The 15,288-nt window shown below is 35.4% G+C and overlaps 1 protein-coding gene and 1 long non-coding RNA gene across 3 annotated transcripts in view; one reads left to right on the top strand and one right to left on the bottom strand.

Annotated features, from left to right (window-relative positions):
- Positions 1-1,005, top strand: part of MYOZ2 (myozenin 2) — a 35,638-nt gene extending 34,633 nt beyond the window's left edge. For both annotated transcript variants that reach the window (XM_082600318.1, XM_082600317.1), the window contains exon 6: positions 490-1,005. In XM_082600318.1, coding sequence (XP_082456444.1) covers positions 490-724 — 235 coding nt within the window. In that variant the 3' untranslated portion in view covers positions 725-1,005. The remainder of the gene's footprint in view (positions 1-489) is intronic.
- Positions 1-15,288, bottom strand: part of LOC309791534 — a 196,675-nt gene that overhangs the window by 177,461 nt on the left and 3,926 nt on the right. Inside the window, exon 2 of the long non-coding RNA XR_014291518.1 lies at positions 14,155-14,227. This is a non-coding gene — a long non-coding RNA (uncharacterized lncRNA). The remainder of the gene's footprint in view (positions 1-14,154; positions 14,228-15,288) is intronic.

Genomic DNA, 15,288 nt, shown 5'->3' with positions numbered 1-15,288 from the left:
GAGTTTATAATTCACAGATGACCCAAACAAAATCGTATTCTGAAAAAGAGAAGCTAACAATACAAAGTACCATATTATAAGCACTAAATGACTCACATAAGACAATCAACGTGACAGGAATTTGGTTAAGAAAGGGAGTGAGGGCTGGTGGAGAGGAGGCACAGAGGAAATATCTTAAGCAAGTATAACATTGTCAGCAAAGGTGCAAAGGCAAGAAACGTTGTGATGTCCAGGGAAGAGATTAGCTCAGTCCAAAACTAAGAGTACGTACATAAGGACTTTACACCAATTTATTATCAAATATCTGTTTTATCATAAAGGCATGGTCCTTGAATGGAAATGCTTGCCTCAGAGGCCAAAAACTGAAACACTACTAAGAATATAACACAACAACATGCCCATAAGACCATGCATTAAATTGTTTTCTATTTTCTGTCAAATAAATTTGAATATTAATTAATTTATTCTTTTTCTTTTCATTTCTCACAGAGTTGCCACCCCATTTGGAGGTTTTGAAAAAGCATCAAAAATGGTTAAATTTAAGGTTCCAGATTTTGACCTACTACTTCTAACAGATCCCAGGTTCATGGCCTTTGCCAATCCTCTTTCTGGAAGACGGTCCTTTAATAGGACTCCTAAGGGATGGATATCTGAGAATATTCCTATAGTGGTAACAACTGAACCTACAGAGGATACCACCATACCGGAATCAGAAGACCTATGAAAAGAAAGTTGTATGTGACACAAGAACCTGTGAACGTGAATGTTGCTGTTTTATTATTCTACTTACTTGCAAAGCCACTTACACTCTTCATTAGTAGCAATAATTTAATAGCAATTTAGCAATTTTCCTTTTATGACATTTAATTTCAATCTCAGATCAAAATCTAATAAATAATTAAAAATCTTATTTTAAAACCTTTTAAGTCACTTGTCTTTATTCATAATCTTGTTTTCACCTGGTCTAAGCAATCCAGCCTTTTCACTGAGAAAGTCCAGAAAAGTTACTGACAGCAAAGGGTTTCATTTTTGTTGCCTTTAATATAAGATATTACTGAATAAGTTTTTCAAATGGATCTAGAATCAAAATATAGTGCAAGATATTTAGATTAATTCAGAGTTTTATTTAAAGGGATGAAAGCTATGGAAGTTGATATACAAACATTATTGATGGAGAAAAGGGTTGGGTTCTTCTTTTCTGACAAGCTTCCATGATAAAATAACTTGTCTAGATGAAGTCTTTTCATTAGTCATTCTTAGAATTTCTAAAGTGCTTTGTATTTTTCAACGTGCTTTGAATCATTAGGTAATTGTTCCAGATGGCATTCGCCAGAGTTCAATTGGGTTATTATTTTTGTTTAGTATTAAGTCAAGGAGACTGAGAGACAATGACTCAAAGAACGTCATACTATTGCAGTTTTCATGATCAAGGTATACTTGGAATTCAAGTTCCACAATGTTGTGTGTTGATTAGGTTCAACTTTATGTATGTATTTTTAGAAGAGTAATGACAAAATACATGCTAATATACATATAAATAAATATACGTATACGACGGGAGGACAAAGAGTGTGTAATTTGAATTGGCAGCTTTCTTTGCTGAATCTTTAAATTCTGCTCAAATCCTTAAGCACTAGGGAGTATATGCCATAAAACACAAATAAAAACAAGAAATGGAAGAATACGAAAGCATTTGAAAGTAATATAGCACAAATCTATCATGAAATATATTAATATATTTGTATAAAAGACTCAAACTAATATAAAGTTATAGATATATCTTAAAATATGGTTGAAGAAATATATGCCATGGAACTGGTAAGACATAAATATCAATTCTTCCCATTTCAATTCAGTTAAAAGTTCTGTGATAGATGTTTATACCAGAGAAGAAATGTCTTATCCATAGAAAACTATCTACCACATTAAGTTTAGGAGACTGGAAGAAGGAAAGTGTATAACAGAGTAATGAAAATGCTGTGTAACAACATTGAATATTTACAAAAGAATCTGCATATACTGTTGAAATTGGTGGTTGTTTTGATCATCTTCTAGTCTTTACAAATTTGCTTATGAAAAATGCAGTGCCTAGAAAGGAACAGTATCTTACTTATGCATATTATCACTGTAGAGAATTTGTATAATCTAAAGTATATCTTTAAGATATCTTAGTTTCGGGGGAAGCGGGGGGTGGCAGGGGTGGTGGTGGTGGGATGAATTGGGAGATTGGGATTGACATGTATACATAAATATGTATAAAATTGATAACTAATAAGAACAAGCTGTATAAAAAAATAAAATAAAATTGAAATATAAAAAAACAAACAAAAAAACCAAAAAAAGACACCTTGGGCTTCCCTGATGGCGCAGTGGTTGAGAATCTGCCTGCCAATGCAGGGTACACAGGTTCGATCCCTGGTCTGGGAAGATCCCACATGCCACGGAGAAAACAAGCCCGTGCGTCACAACTACTGAAGCCTGCGCGCCTAGAACCTGAGTACCACAACGAAGAGTAGCCCCTGCTTGCCGCAACTAGAGAAAGCCTGCGTGCAGCAACAAAGACCCAAAGCAGCCAAAAATAAATAAATAAATAAATAAATAAATAAATAAATAAATAAATAAATAAATAAATAAAGTTATATTAAAAAAAGATATATTGGGCTTCCCTGGTGGTACAGTGGTTGAGAGTCTGCCTGCCGATGCAGGGGACACGGGTTCGTGCCCCAGTCCAGGAAGATCCCACATGCCGCGGAGCGGCTGGGCCCGTGAGCCATGGCTGCTGAGCCTGCGCGTCCGGAGCCTGTGCTCTGCAACGGGAGAGGCCACAACAGTGAGAGGCCCGCCAAAAAAAAAAAAAAAGATATATTAGTTTTATTTATGTTTTGGTATTTGCCTGTTTTAAAATAACAATGTTGGCATCTATGATAACTCTAGATATGAGGGTCCCATCATGCCATTTTTTTGTTCATTTTAATCTTTTAATAAATAAAAAATTAGTCATATTCTATTATGCATTTTGATGAAATGGTTTAGTTCTTTATTAGCAATTTGAAATGTTACTATTTTTCATTAAACTTAAATTTTATTGCATTATTTTAACTATCTCCAAATAGTTAAACTCTATGCTCAGTGTCACCTGTCAACCACCGAAAAGGGGCCAGCAATTAAATATGTTAGTTATAGAACAGTATTCTCCACATCATAAAGGAGAATTTTAAAAGGGGGAATCTTAAGTTTCTTTTTTAAGATTGGTTAGAAAATGATGGAATAGCCCTCTGCTCACTATCGTATTTCTTCCTTTCCTGGAAGTGTCTATTAATTCTAATTCAGTTGTCTGACACCTTTAGAAATGCCAAATTTCACAATCTGGTTGCTGCACAATTAGAATTTGAAAGGAATTTTGAATGGGTTTTCCACTGACCTAAAAAGCAGCTAAATCTTTCAAAGTCTGAAGAAATATGATAGGCTTTTTAGAACAGCAGAAAGACTGTGGCATTTTTTCCACCCACATTTGTATACATGAAAAATGAAATAAAGGAGAAAGAAAATTAAAAGTAAATGAATGAAAATAATATTTGCTGATGGACTACTAAATGCCAAGCACTATACTCACTGGTTTATAAAGGCTATTTAATGTGTATTATTTTATTTTATTTTACTTTTTGGTTGCGCCGAATGGCTTGTGTGATCTTAATTCCCCAACAAGGGATTGAACCCAGGCCACCACAGTGAAAGCATTGAGTCCTAACCACTGGACCACCAGGGAATTCTCTATATTTTAAATATTATTTTATTTTCATGATTATCCTGTGAGAAATGTATTATAATCTCCATTTTATATAAGAAAATTGAGCCTCAGAGAACTAAGGTGACTAGCTTAATTCTAGGTCCAAAGTAGAAGAAATAGGTGAGTCTGGCTCTAAAATATATGCTCTAAGAACTCATGGTTCATAACTTCTCTTTCAGAATAATTTCAGCCTTAAACTATTTTATTATGTCTAGACAAATAATAAAAAATCTCCATTATATTAATTTTGGGAAAATATAGCTATAAATTGAGTAATTTTAGAGTCACCCTCTAAAGTCATTCAGGCACTCATAATCATAAAAAGTTGAACTTTCAGACTTTCAAACAAGCAATGTGCATGTTTAATTATGAAATTAGAGAAATACAAAAGCATACTCTGATTAAACCTGCTTGTTTCTGCTCAGCATTGTGCACACTTCTGATCGATGTAAACTTTTTTTTTCTTTCCCCTGTAAGGGGCAAAGAAGGGAGAAAGAAGAGGAAATAAAGAGGACAGAAATGCACAACACTAATAACCATAAGGCTGAACGAAATCTAGTGTGATAACACTCCAAAAACATTCCTTTAAATGGAAATGTTTTCTACTTTTCAAAACTTTAGAAGAATTTCCATTATACTGTTCAACAGACTGACTTTTGGGTCATAAAACTTTATCTCCTATTTTATTTAGCCAATTTCTTGATGATCAGCTGGCCAATTGTTTTCTGGATAACACTAGGTCTGCATTAACAACTACAGCAATAGTTAGATCATTCTTGGCTTTAAAAATATATATGTATTTATTTGGCTGCATCAGGTCTTAGTTGTGGTACGCGGATCTTCGTTGTGGCATACAGGATCTTTTAGTTGCAGCATGCGGGATCTAGTTCCCTGACCAGAGATCAAACCCAGGCCCCCCTGCATTGGGAGTGAGGAGTCTTAGCCACTGCACCACCAGGGAAGTCCTCATTCTTGGCTCTTAACTCTCCACTCCCTTCAATCATTTCTCAAGGCTGGTATTTTCCATTTCTTAACTCAGTATTTGAAAGGACTAGATAACTTAAAATAACTAATTATCAGCTATTACAAAATCAAGGCAAATATGGACAATAATTTTTAGTCAAAATGACCATTTATCCACTTAAAATATTACATTTTCTAAGTAGACCAATTTATAAATGTTTTAGCAGCGTGGAAATGGAGGGAGCCAATTATTCTCACAAAGGCTAAAGTGGAGCAGAATGTCCAGTCATGAGTGTGAAAAGAACATCCTGAACTTTCCAACTCAGGGCACAGCTGTACCAGCCGACTTATTAATTCTGGAATTTCCTCACTCTGCTGCTTATGCAAGATAAAACTTACATGACATCATTGCAGTTTCCCAGCCACAACTGCTTTTTATTAAGCTTAGGAAAGTATTGCTCTGAATGCCCCTTTTCTTATGAAAAATACTTTCAACCTCCACATGCTCTATTCTGTAGGAAGAAGGGCAGTTCACTTTCTATGAAAGGTGGAAGAGTGCCAGGCTTTTGCCAAAACAAGCAAGGGGAATCTATTCCAAACTAACTGATCAAAGCACTTCACAAATATATCAAAGGATTTTTAGAAAATTATGTTTAAAAAAGTTAAACTTTTCAGAACTAAGAAAAAAGTAAGTAAAATTGTGTAAGAATTTCAATGGCTTACACACTGAAGTATTATTAGATAAATAAAAGGGTATGTCCCTATTTGAATTCCTTAAATAAAAGAACTAGATTTCAACTCAGGATATAAACTTTCTCTGACTTCTCAATATAATGTGATTTCAATAGGAAGATTTGGTACATATGGGCAAAGAGGGGGAAAATTATTTCTAAGAGGTTACACTTCAGTTTCAAAAACAATGTGCTTATTATTCTGGATTGTGTAATATTTTGAAGCACATTTCAATGACAACTTAGGCAGTGTATGAGATGGAGACAGCTCAGGAAACAGAATTGGAAAGAGTCAGAAGGACAAAAGGTAAATTCAATTACTAATTGAATAATTGGTATAGAAGCTGCAGCACTAGCAAAATAAATCTAAAAGAACAGGGGGAAAAAAGGAAGGCCAGAATGAAGCAGGCTGAAAGGAAATAACTGTGATATTCTATGGTTTCTAGAGCCTCTTCCTTACCCCCTTTGAAGTTTTGTTATATCAGTTGTCTAATGTGAATTGTCACCCAAAATAGATAACTCTCATTACATTTTCTTTATCAACACGCACTTATAAATTGCATATTAAAGCAGTTGTATTTAAATGTGCCAGCAATCTGCTAATCTACCACAAATTAGTAATATAATCTCAAGCAATTTACTTTACTCTGGAAGTTTTCTCAACCATTTATGTGTTTCAAAGGCCACTTCTGCCTAAGACCTTCCCTGACCACCCTTACTAAAGAGAGCACACTTATAACCCTTTATTGTGCTTTTATTTTTCCTTTATAGCTCTTATTACTCCCTAACATAATGTGTTAGTCTGGGTCCTCTGAGGAGCAGATGCCAAGACGGGGTAAACCTGCAAAAGTTTTATTAGGAAAATTGCCCACATGAGAGAAAATGGGGAGAGAGTCAAAGAAAGGCGGGGAGAGAGTCAAAGAAAGGCGGGGAGAGACCCAAGGGACCTCAGATGGAACTGCATGGATATGTTCTAGACTGCCCAGCAGTCTAGGGAAGATTCAGCAAGCCTGTTGGAGGATCTGTGAGCCCAAGTCACCTGTAGGAAAGGTCCGGTGTTTCCCAGAAACAAGTCTGCCTTAGGGTCACTGTCATGGTCCCTCAGTGGCTGGGAGCAGACTGTGGAAGGTAGGCTCAGCAAGAATGCAGTGATGGAGGTCAGAGGGAGTAGAACTGGGGCCCTCAGACAACTACGTTAAGATCCACAAGATGTAGCCGCCACACACAATGTATGTATTTATTCCTTTATTATTTATCTCGCCCACTCGAATGAATGTTCTCTGAGGGTAGAGACTTTGCTTTTTTATTAACTACTGTATCCTCTGTGCCTGGTATATAGTAAAGAACAATAAAAGTTTGTTAAACGTATCTTAATTATGGGGATAATATTAGTATCTATCTTAAAAATTATATATTATACATTATATTACCCAATACATTGTAAATGCTTGATACATGTTAGCTATTATTATTAACAAAATAAAAAATTATCACGCAGTAAGAAAGCAAAGGCATTTAGAATGAAGTTAGATTAGAGGTTACACTGGAACTGCTTTGGGATAAATATATTTGATCCTGATTTGGGGCTAATATATGTTGGCGCAATGAGTATATTAAATACATACATAATCAGAAACACTAATGTGGCCTGACTACTTTTTAGGATAAGCTTGTGCCAGCTCTATTCTCCAGACTCAAAACTGCAATTATGGGAGACTTTTTAGGATCTTGCTAAAATAGTACTATTTCTTGTGAGCATTTACATATTTTGTAGGTCACTTGAGAATTTTAAAAAACCGATATAGTGGATACTTTCCTTGATCAGTATATACTACCTTTTTAGAAAATACATTATACAATCAGAAAGGAGTTCCTATGGACAGATGGCTACATAATCGTTCATTTTTTTTTTAACTAAAATGGCTTTTCATTTAAATACCTGTTTGGAATATTTCAAATCAGGAAGTATGTTGCCCCGGAATCCTAATGTTTTGGCACAGTCATCTCTAGAGTACAATGAATAAAAACAATCACCCCAAGTCCCCTTCTCTGGTGGGTTTCCATGTTGCTTAAAGAAATTAGGCATCTGGTAATCATAAGCATGGAAAGGAGGTGATTCCTCTATGACCTGATGCTAACATAATGAAAAATTCACCTAAATACAATCAACCTGAAATAACTTTTTCTTCTTTTCCAACTTATCTTGAAAAAGCAGGAATACTTTCTAAGCTTAATTTTAAACTCAGTTCCTAATATTTATTTTACCTTACTTCTACCTATGTGAAAAATTGGAGCTAATGAAGTTTCTATAACACAACTGATTTGCCTCAGGTTCCAGGCCTCCTGTGCAAGGCAAGGCTGTCTTCTGAGCCATACAGCACTCGAGGCTCAGTTGTTATTTTGGAACATAAAGTCAAACATAAACATGGACCACATTTATTCAAAAAACATTCTTTACTTCTGATGCAAAGAAAGAGATGTAGATATAGTTTATGGTTAATTACAATAAGTTTCCTCACAAACTCATCAAAATCTATTAAAAACACATTAAACTTATCATAATACTATAGACAATGTGCATGGCTCCCCTAAAATCAATATGGTGAAATCCTAACCTCCATGTGATAGTATTAGGAGGTGGGGCCTTTAGGAGGTGATTAAGTGGTAAGGGTGTAGTCCTCATGAATGGGATTAGTAAAAGAGACTCCACAAAGCTCCCTTGCCCCTTCCCCCATGTGAGTACACAGAGAGAACATAGCCAAATATGAATCAGGAAGCAGGCTCTCACCGGGCAACTTGCTCTTGGACTTCCCAGCTTATAGAAATATGGGAAATAAATTTCTGCTGTCTATAAGCCACCCAGTCTATGGTATTCTGTTATAGTAGCCTGAACAGACTAAGACACATAGCAATACAGAATAATTATCATGTTTTTAGATGCATATATGTATAATATATTAATTATGGTTAATGACCATAATTATCATAATGTATTAGACTATGCATTACTATGTACTAGACTATGTACAAATCCATACTCTGATGTTTACTTAAGTGTCCTCTTGTTAGCATACCAAAAGGATATTAATATTTAAGATTTAATAGGAATAAGCAAAAAAGTTATATTTTACCAAATACAACCCACTAGTACGTTAATAGCATAACGAAACACTCTCTTTGGTTTAAACTCTCTTTAAACACTTAAAATCACAGCACTTTAGAATTAGACTCTATCTTGAAATACTCTAGATCAATTCCCTCATTTACAGAATAGAAACTTAGATCGGAAAAGTTAAGGAACTGGCTTAGTCTCACATTGCATGCCTAAAATTAGAACCCAAGAGTCCTGCTTCTGATCTAACATTCCTCCCACTAACTTATTCTCTCTCCCATCTCAGTGGAGAACACAATCATCCAGATGATGGCCACAAACCACACACCTTCTGGTGACATAACATACTGTACATGATTTAATATTTATCTATATAAATATAGCCTTAGATAATTTGTATACCTTATTTATTAGCCACAGAGAAATAAAGCTCTGAATTGGGGTAATGTTAATAAAATGTGGAACCAGAGAGTAAAGGCTTTTTGTAAACATTGCTCCTTCCACCAGAAACCTCTTGGTCCATGTCTTTCAAACTGTAGTTGTGTTCAGTTAGGTGGTGTAAAAATTAACTTAGATGGTTATGATCAGCAGCTTTTCAAATGAAACAGAATATAAAGGAAAAGAAAACATCAGAGCATATCACTCATAGAAATAGTATTATTTCAGGAAACTACTGATTTTGCTTTATATATATGTTCATGCAAACTGGATCACAATGTAAAATATATTGCTTATTCTAGGTTGCAGTCTAAAATGTTTGAAAGTTACTGTTGTACCTACTACTAAATGCTGTTTAAAATGTAAAAGTCAGCACTGTTAATAGCAAGTGGAATGGCTTTTCTCCATCACATCAAAACTATTATAACTAATTTGATAAATAGTTATTCAGAATTAAAAGCATTTGAAACAGTAGCAGAACAAAACTTGTAGAAAACAATTTAATCAGAAAACCTTGATTTAAAAATGTACAAAATGGCATTACACACATTCCAGGGATATTACTTGCCAAGAGTTGGTTTGTTTTTTCCTCCAGCACAATTTCAGTTTGAGGGTTTGTTTTACAGATAAGAGACTAAAAAACTCAAGAGCACTAACAGTTAAGAAATAAAGAAATTAAATACTCTAAAACTTCTGCCTTTACCTATACTTCTTTGAATTATTTCTATCACTGAATACTTTCCAACAATTTTATTACTGTATTAAAAAGTAAACCTTTTTTTCCTTTGACTGTGAAGTGAATTTCAACAAGGAAGTTCAACTTGAAAACACTGGTGCCCTTAATATTTTTGTCATCTTTACAAAGAAAATTGCTCTCCAGGGCAACTTCCTTTGGGTTCATGGCTTTAGCCAATATGTTATGAGCAAAAGATATGGTGTTATTTTACTATTGTATTTCTTGAAGAACTACCTCAAAAACAAGTCAGTCTAAGATATATAGTTGTGTGTGTGTGTGCACGCACACACACGCCACAGAGTCTTAGATTTGTCAGAGTCCCAAGAGGTAGGAAAGTAAGTTTGGTAAATTTCCAAACGCCATAGTGTTTTTCATAAAGTCAGAGTACTACCACAGATATCACAATTGAGAAAAAGAAAATCTTTTCCTGTGAAGTGCTCTTGACTTCTTCCTTATGTTCCCCTTCCCGTGTCTTTCAGAAGGGCACAAAGGTGTCAAATATGTTTATTACCAGTATTTGAATATAGAAGAAATCTGATTGCACTTTAAGAAACAAAAGAGTACTATCTCTTATGAAACTTTCAGAATATTTCAGGGAAAATATTTCACACCAGGAAAATTCTGTGACTAGGAATTGAATTTTAGCCCTGCTTCTATCAGTGTCTAGCATGAGCCTAGGTAACTTTACCTCCTTGAGCTTAAGTGTTATCATCTGTACAGTGAGGGATTTTAGCAAACTAATCTCTCAGATCCTCTTTATCTCTAAGATTCTGAAGAACTGTATAAATAAAACGTTATAAAACTTGTTTTCGGGGTTTCCCTGGTGGCGCAGTGGTTGAGAGTCCGCCTGCCGATGCAGGGGACACGGTTTCGTGCCCTGGTCCAGGAGGATCCCACATGCCGCTCAGGCTGAGTCTGCAAGTCCGGCTCCGCAACGGGAGAGGCCACAACAGTGAGAGGCCCGCGTACCGCAAAAAAACCCCACAAAACTTGGTTTTGAAAAAAATTAAAGAGAAATTATACTAATGCACAAAAATCCTAGTGAATCCTAGGCTTTCAATCAAAACCTAGATGTTTTCAGCCTTTAATTCTGGATCTGTTAGTACGGCACATATTGCCTTCCTCATTCCTACTTACTCTACTGTATTTCCATGGCTGTGACCAGACGTCATACTTAACTGATAAGTTCCTTTACTTAGTCATTCAGTTTGCTTATTGAGTGCCTCCTATATGCCAGACACTGTACTAGGTACCCCACTTTCACAGTCTCTAACATAAGGATATTAATAATATCTAAATATTAATATTTTATGGTTGTTAGGAAAGTTAAATAATGTAATTTGCATAAAACACTTAGTTCGTGGCGTATTTTGGAATTAAGTAACAACTGGGAAAAGGCCCTATTTCACATCTTCAGCGTTTAGAATCACGTGGCTCAATCCCTTCCTTTATGGATTAAGAGGTTAAAAGAGGTGAGCTGCCCTCCCACAGGCTCAGCTCCTTGAGAGCAAAAGAGTTCCATAACTCACCATGCATTCTATCAATTTATGCTGCTTCTGAACGTAAGCAATTCTTTCATTCTTTCTCTCAGATTACAAAACGTTGATAGAAAAAAAAACATGCAAATAAATGCCCACAGTGGTGGCAATCCTACTAATCCTGTCAACAGCAAGCCAGTTAGGGATTAGCTAGGACACCTTGCTATGTACAGATGAGGAAACTGGGTTTTAGAGTAGCTAATAACTGCTCAAGGTCGCACAAACAGTAAATGGTAAAGTCAGGATTTGGACATAAGTCTGTCCAAGTCTAAAGGCCATGCTCTTTTATGATACCATGTTGCCCTTAAACATGGTCTCTACTTGGCTTTCTAAACAATTTTAATGCTGCCATGAGGGTTAACGTGGGCTACAGCTGGAGCTGAATGTCAGGAATCCAGCCTTCATTAACATTTTCCTCAATGATTTAGCTGCAGACAAAGAAGATATCATTAATTCTGGCAATATAAAAACTGAGGAAGAATAGTGAATTTTAAGAAATATGGGCTAAAACTTCAAAACCTAATAGGATGTTTTAAAGAAATGAACGAAACAGATGATGAAGATGCTTATGTTCTGAGGCAATATAAGCATTTGTGTCCAAAAAAACTAATGGCATTAAAATTTGTGAAACTCAGCTTAATGCCAATTCATAAAAACAAAATAATGGAACAAAAAATTTAGTATTTTGAACATAAACTTATATTGGCTAACGAAGTGACATAGTTACAAAATAGGTTAAAACAATCTTACTTAAACTGTCCTGATAAAAACAGTGTCTGAACCAAAAAAGGAAATAATTTCCCCAAACCATAATCAAGCTAATTGCAAAAAACTGTTTTGATTTTTGGGCACCACATTTTTTCAGAAGTTGACAACAAAAGTGAATCCTGAATTCAGTTTCATGGATTATGAAGACTGTTACCGCATTTTCCAGGGACATGTTGATGAGTCCACTGTCAGTGAACATAGGTAAGAGCCTCCTTAGATGAAGGCCCACGTAGAGGAAAAAGCATCTTAGACGATGACAGAAAAATGTCTTCCTGTTACTGATAACTTAAATATCTTTTTCACTTTTGATTCAAATAAATTTAAGCCATAGGCTCATGCATATTTATGTTCTTTAGTTCTCATTCTTTACATTCTACTTGTATTTTAATTTCCCATAGCTCTGATTCTTTTTCTTATTTACATTTGACCATTGTTTTATGTTATATACTAGAATTCATTTTATTTTATTTTTTAGAATTTACTTTAAATCTTTGTAGGATAAGGTGAAGTATAATGAATGAATGAATGAATGAGTGGATTAGTTTAATATTTACTAGGCCTTCAAAAAATTGTTGAGAGAACTGAGTACTTTTAGCTTGAAAACACAAAAGATGTTTTCAAAGTTCAATAGTATCTTATGGAAAAGAGAATATAGATTTCTGTTGCTATAAAGGACAGAAAATAAGACCAGTGTGTAGAAATTACTAGAAGGTGAAGTTCAACTCACTGTGATGAAAATTTCTTAATAGTTAAAAAAGTCTTAAAAAGGAACAGGATGCCCCACAAAGCATCAGGTTTTCTATCACTGTCACCATATTTGAACAGACATTGGACAACCACCAGCAGGGATGATCCTTTAGTGAGTGGGAGGCTGGACAGATGGAATCTAAAGCCTCCTGCATCTTTGAGATTGTAATAAAATACATGTAATAAAATACCTATTACGGCAAGAAAAACAATACATAGGTTCTCATAGCATCACGTTATCATTGATGACAGCAGTATTGGTAATCATAATAACAACACTAATGGCCATAATAACACAGTATAAGACTTTACAATTGCTTATATCTGGGGCACCATCAAAAGACATCATATATAAGCATTATTTCTCATTCCAATTTTACAGATAAGAAAATTAGGATGCTTCAAAGTGAAATAACAAAGGTAATGAAATTGCCTAAGCTGACAATAAGTCAGCAAAAATTAAGGTTATTGGCTAAACTACTAACTGTGGTTAACTAGCTAATGTCGACTCTAGTATATCAGAGGCTTAGAAAGGTTGAGATGTAAGGCCAGTAAAGTTTTGCCTAATGAAGAGCTGGCTGAGATGCCATGGATATTGAATTTGATCTTCTGATGTTTAACAACATGTCATGCTGCAGAGCTTTGAGGAGTCCAGAGAACACTCAATTACTGAATTACCTATTTTATAAGAGGATAGAGAACCTTCAGGGACTCTCTCTCTCCCCTCTCTCCCCATATCCGCCTTATTCTTTCAGACCAGATACTATAAATGACAAGGCACCTTGCCACAAGAAACTCTGAGCTCACAGTTTTATAGCTTTGCAATCAGAGAAAAAAGGGATCTTTCCTGTAAGCTCTAATTTGAAAACTCCTGGGAAAGAATGCTGATTAGCATGAATCACCCATATACCAATCACCAGAGCCAGAAAATGGTGAAATGCCCCACATGGAGTTGTGCCCATCCTGTGGTTTAGTGGTGTGGATTACTAAAAGCAGGAAAAGACAAAGCAATGTATGTCCACAATACATATTTTCTTAATTGAAATAACTAAAACGTATAATAACCAGGCACTTCTAAATACATCTTTGAAATGGCTTTTTTAGATGTGCATATATTAAAAAATTAAGTCTTCTAAACTTAGAGATCACTTGATCAAAAATATTATAATTTTACCTCATTTTTGGTTCTATTCTCCCTTATTTTTTTCTTTCCAGATTTTTATCGTGTCACAGACATTAGTTAATTTGGCCATAATATGACTCTACTTCTGGTTCTGATTGTGAGAAGCTACTTAGGAAGGAAGGGTATTCGTGGAACACATCTGAATACTGACCACAGACCAGGAGCCTTCCAGAAGACACTCTTAGTGACAACAACTTCTTTCCACGTGTCTTCACTCTTGGTAACTGCATATTTTAATTTTACAGAAAAAAAGAAAAAGAAGAAAAGAAAGCCTTATTGTTAAGTTTCCATTCAGTGACTTATTGTAGATACAGATTCAGGTGTCGAACAACTCTTTACTGATGCCTACTCTGTGCCACTGTATTAGACTTTACAGAAAGAATGATGATCAAGAGAGAGGTCTTTCATGGGATCTTCTTCCTAGATAGTGAGGAAGACAATAAACAAATAAGTAAATAAATAAGCTAAATAATAACAGGTTGTGAAAAATGGTATGAGATGAATAAACAGAACACTGTGATAGAGATAAACAGGGAGTTCTAGGTCAAGGATGACTTTTCCAAGAAGATGAAGTTAAAACTAAAGTATAGAGGATGAAAAGGAGTCAGCCACTTGGAGACTCAGGGGAAGGTGCTGTAGGTCAGGGTTTCTCAACCTTGGCACTATTGACATTTTGGACCATACAATTCTTTGTTGTGGGGGACTGTCTTGTCCATTGTGGGATGTTTAGCAGCATCACTGGCCTCAACCAACTGGATACCAGTAGTGGCACCCCTTCCCCACCCTAACTGTGACCGCCAGAAATGTATTGGCCTTTGTCAAATGTCCCCTGGGAGAAAAAAATCATCCCCAGTTGAGAACCACTGTTCTAGGCAAAGGGAATAAAGAATGTAAAATCCTTGAATAGCATGAGATGCTGTTAGGGAAGTAAGGATAGATCATTAGTCCATTCAGGGGTCTGTAGGCCTTGGCAAGAATTTGGATTTTATTTTATGTAAATAGTAAGCCATTGAACAATTTTAAGTTGGGAAGTAACACGTTGACATTTACAATAGGCTACTTTGGCTCTTGTGTGGGAAATAGATTTAAAACCATGTGGATAAATGAGATCTCAGGACCAGGCACTGTGGAACATTATTTATCTTCATTTAGAAGATAAAAGTAGACTGGAAAGTATAAGAGAAAAACAGTATGAAAAGGAGCAACCAAAGAGGTTGGAGGAAAGCCATGAAAGAGGATGGTGTTACAAAAACTGGGAGGTGAGTCAAGGACAAAGTGGTCAACT

Source organism: Mesoplodon mirus (genome assembly GCF_964341445.2).
Source record: "Mesoplodon mirus genome assembly, chromosome: 2".
In the NCBI taxonomy this organism is placed as follows: domain Eukaryota; kingdom Metazoa; phylum Chordata; class Mammalia; order Artiodactyla; family Ziphiidae; genus Mesoplodon; species Mesoplodon mirus.
The sequence above is the reverse complement of the archived record's forward strand: the minus strand, read 5'-3'. Positions and strand labels throughout refer to the sequence as shown.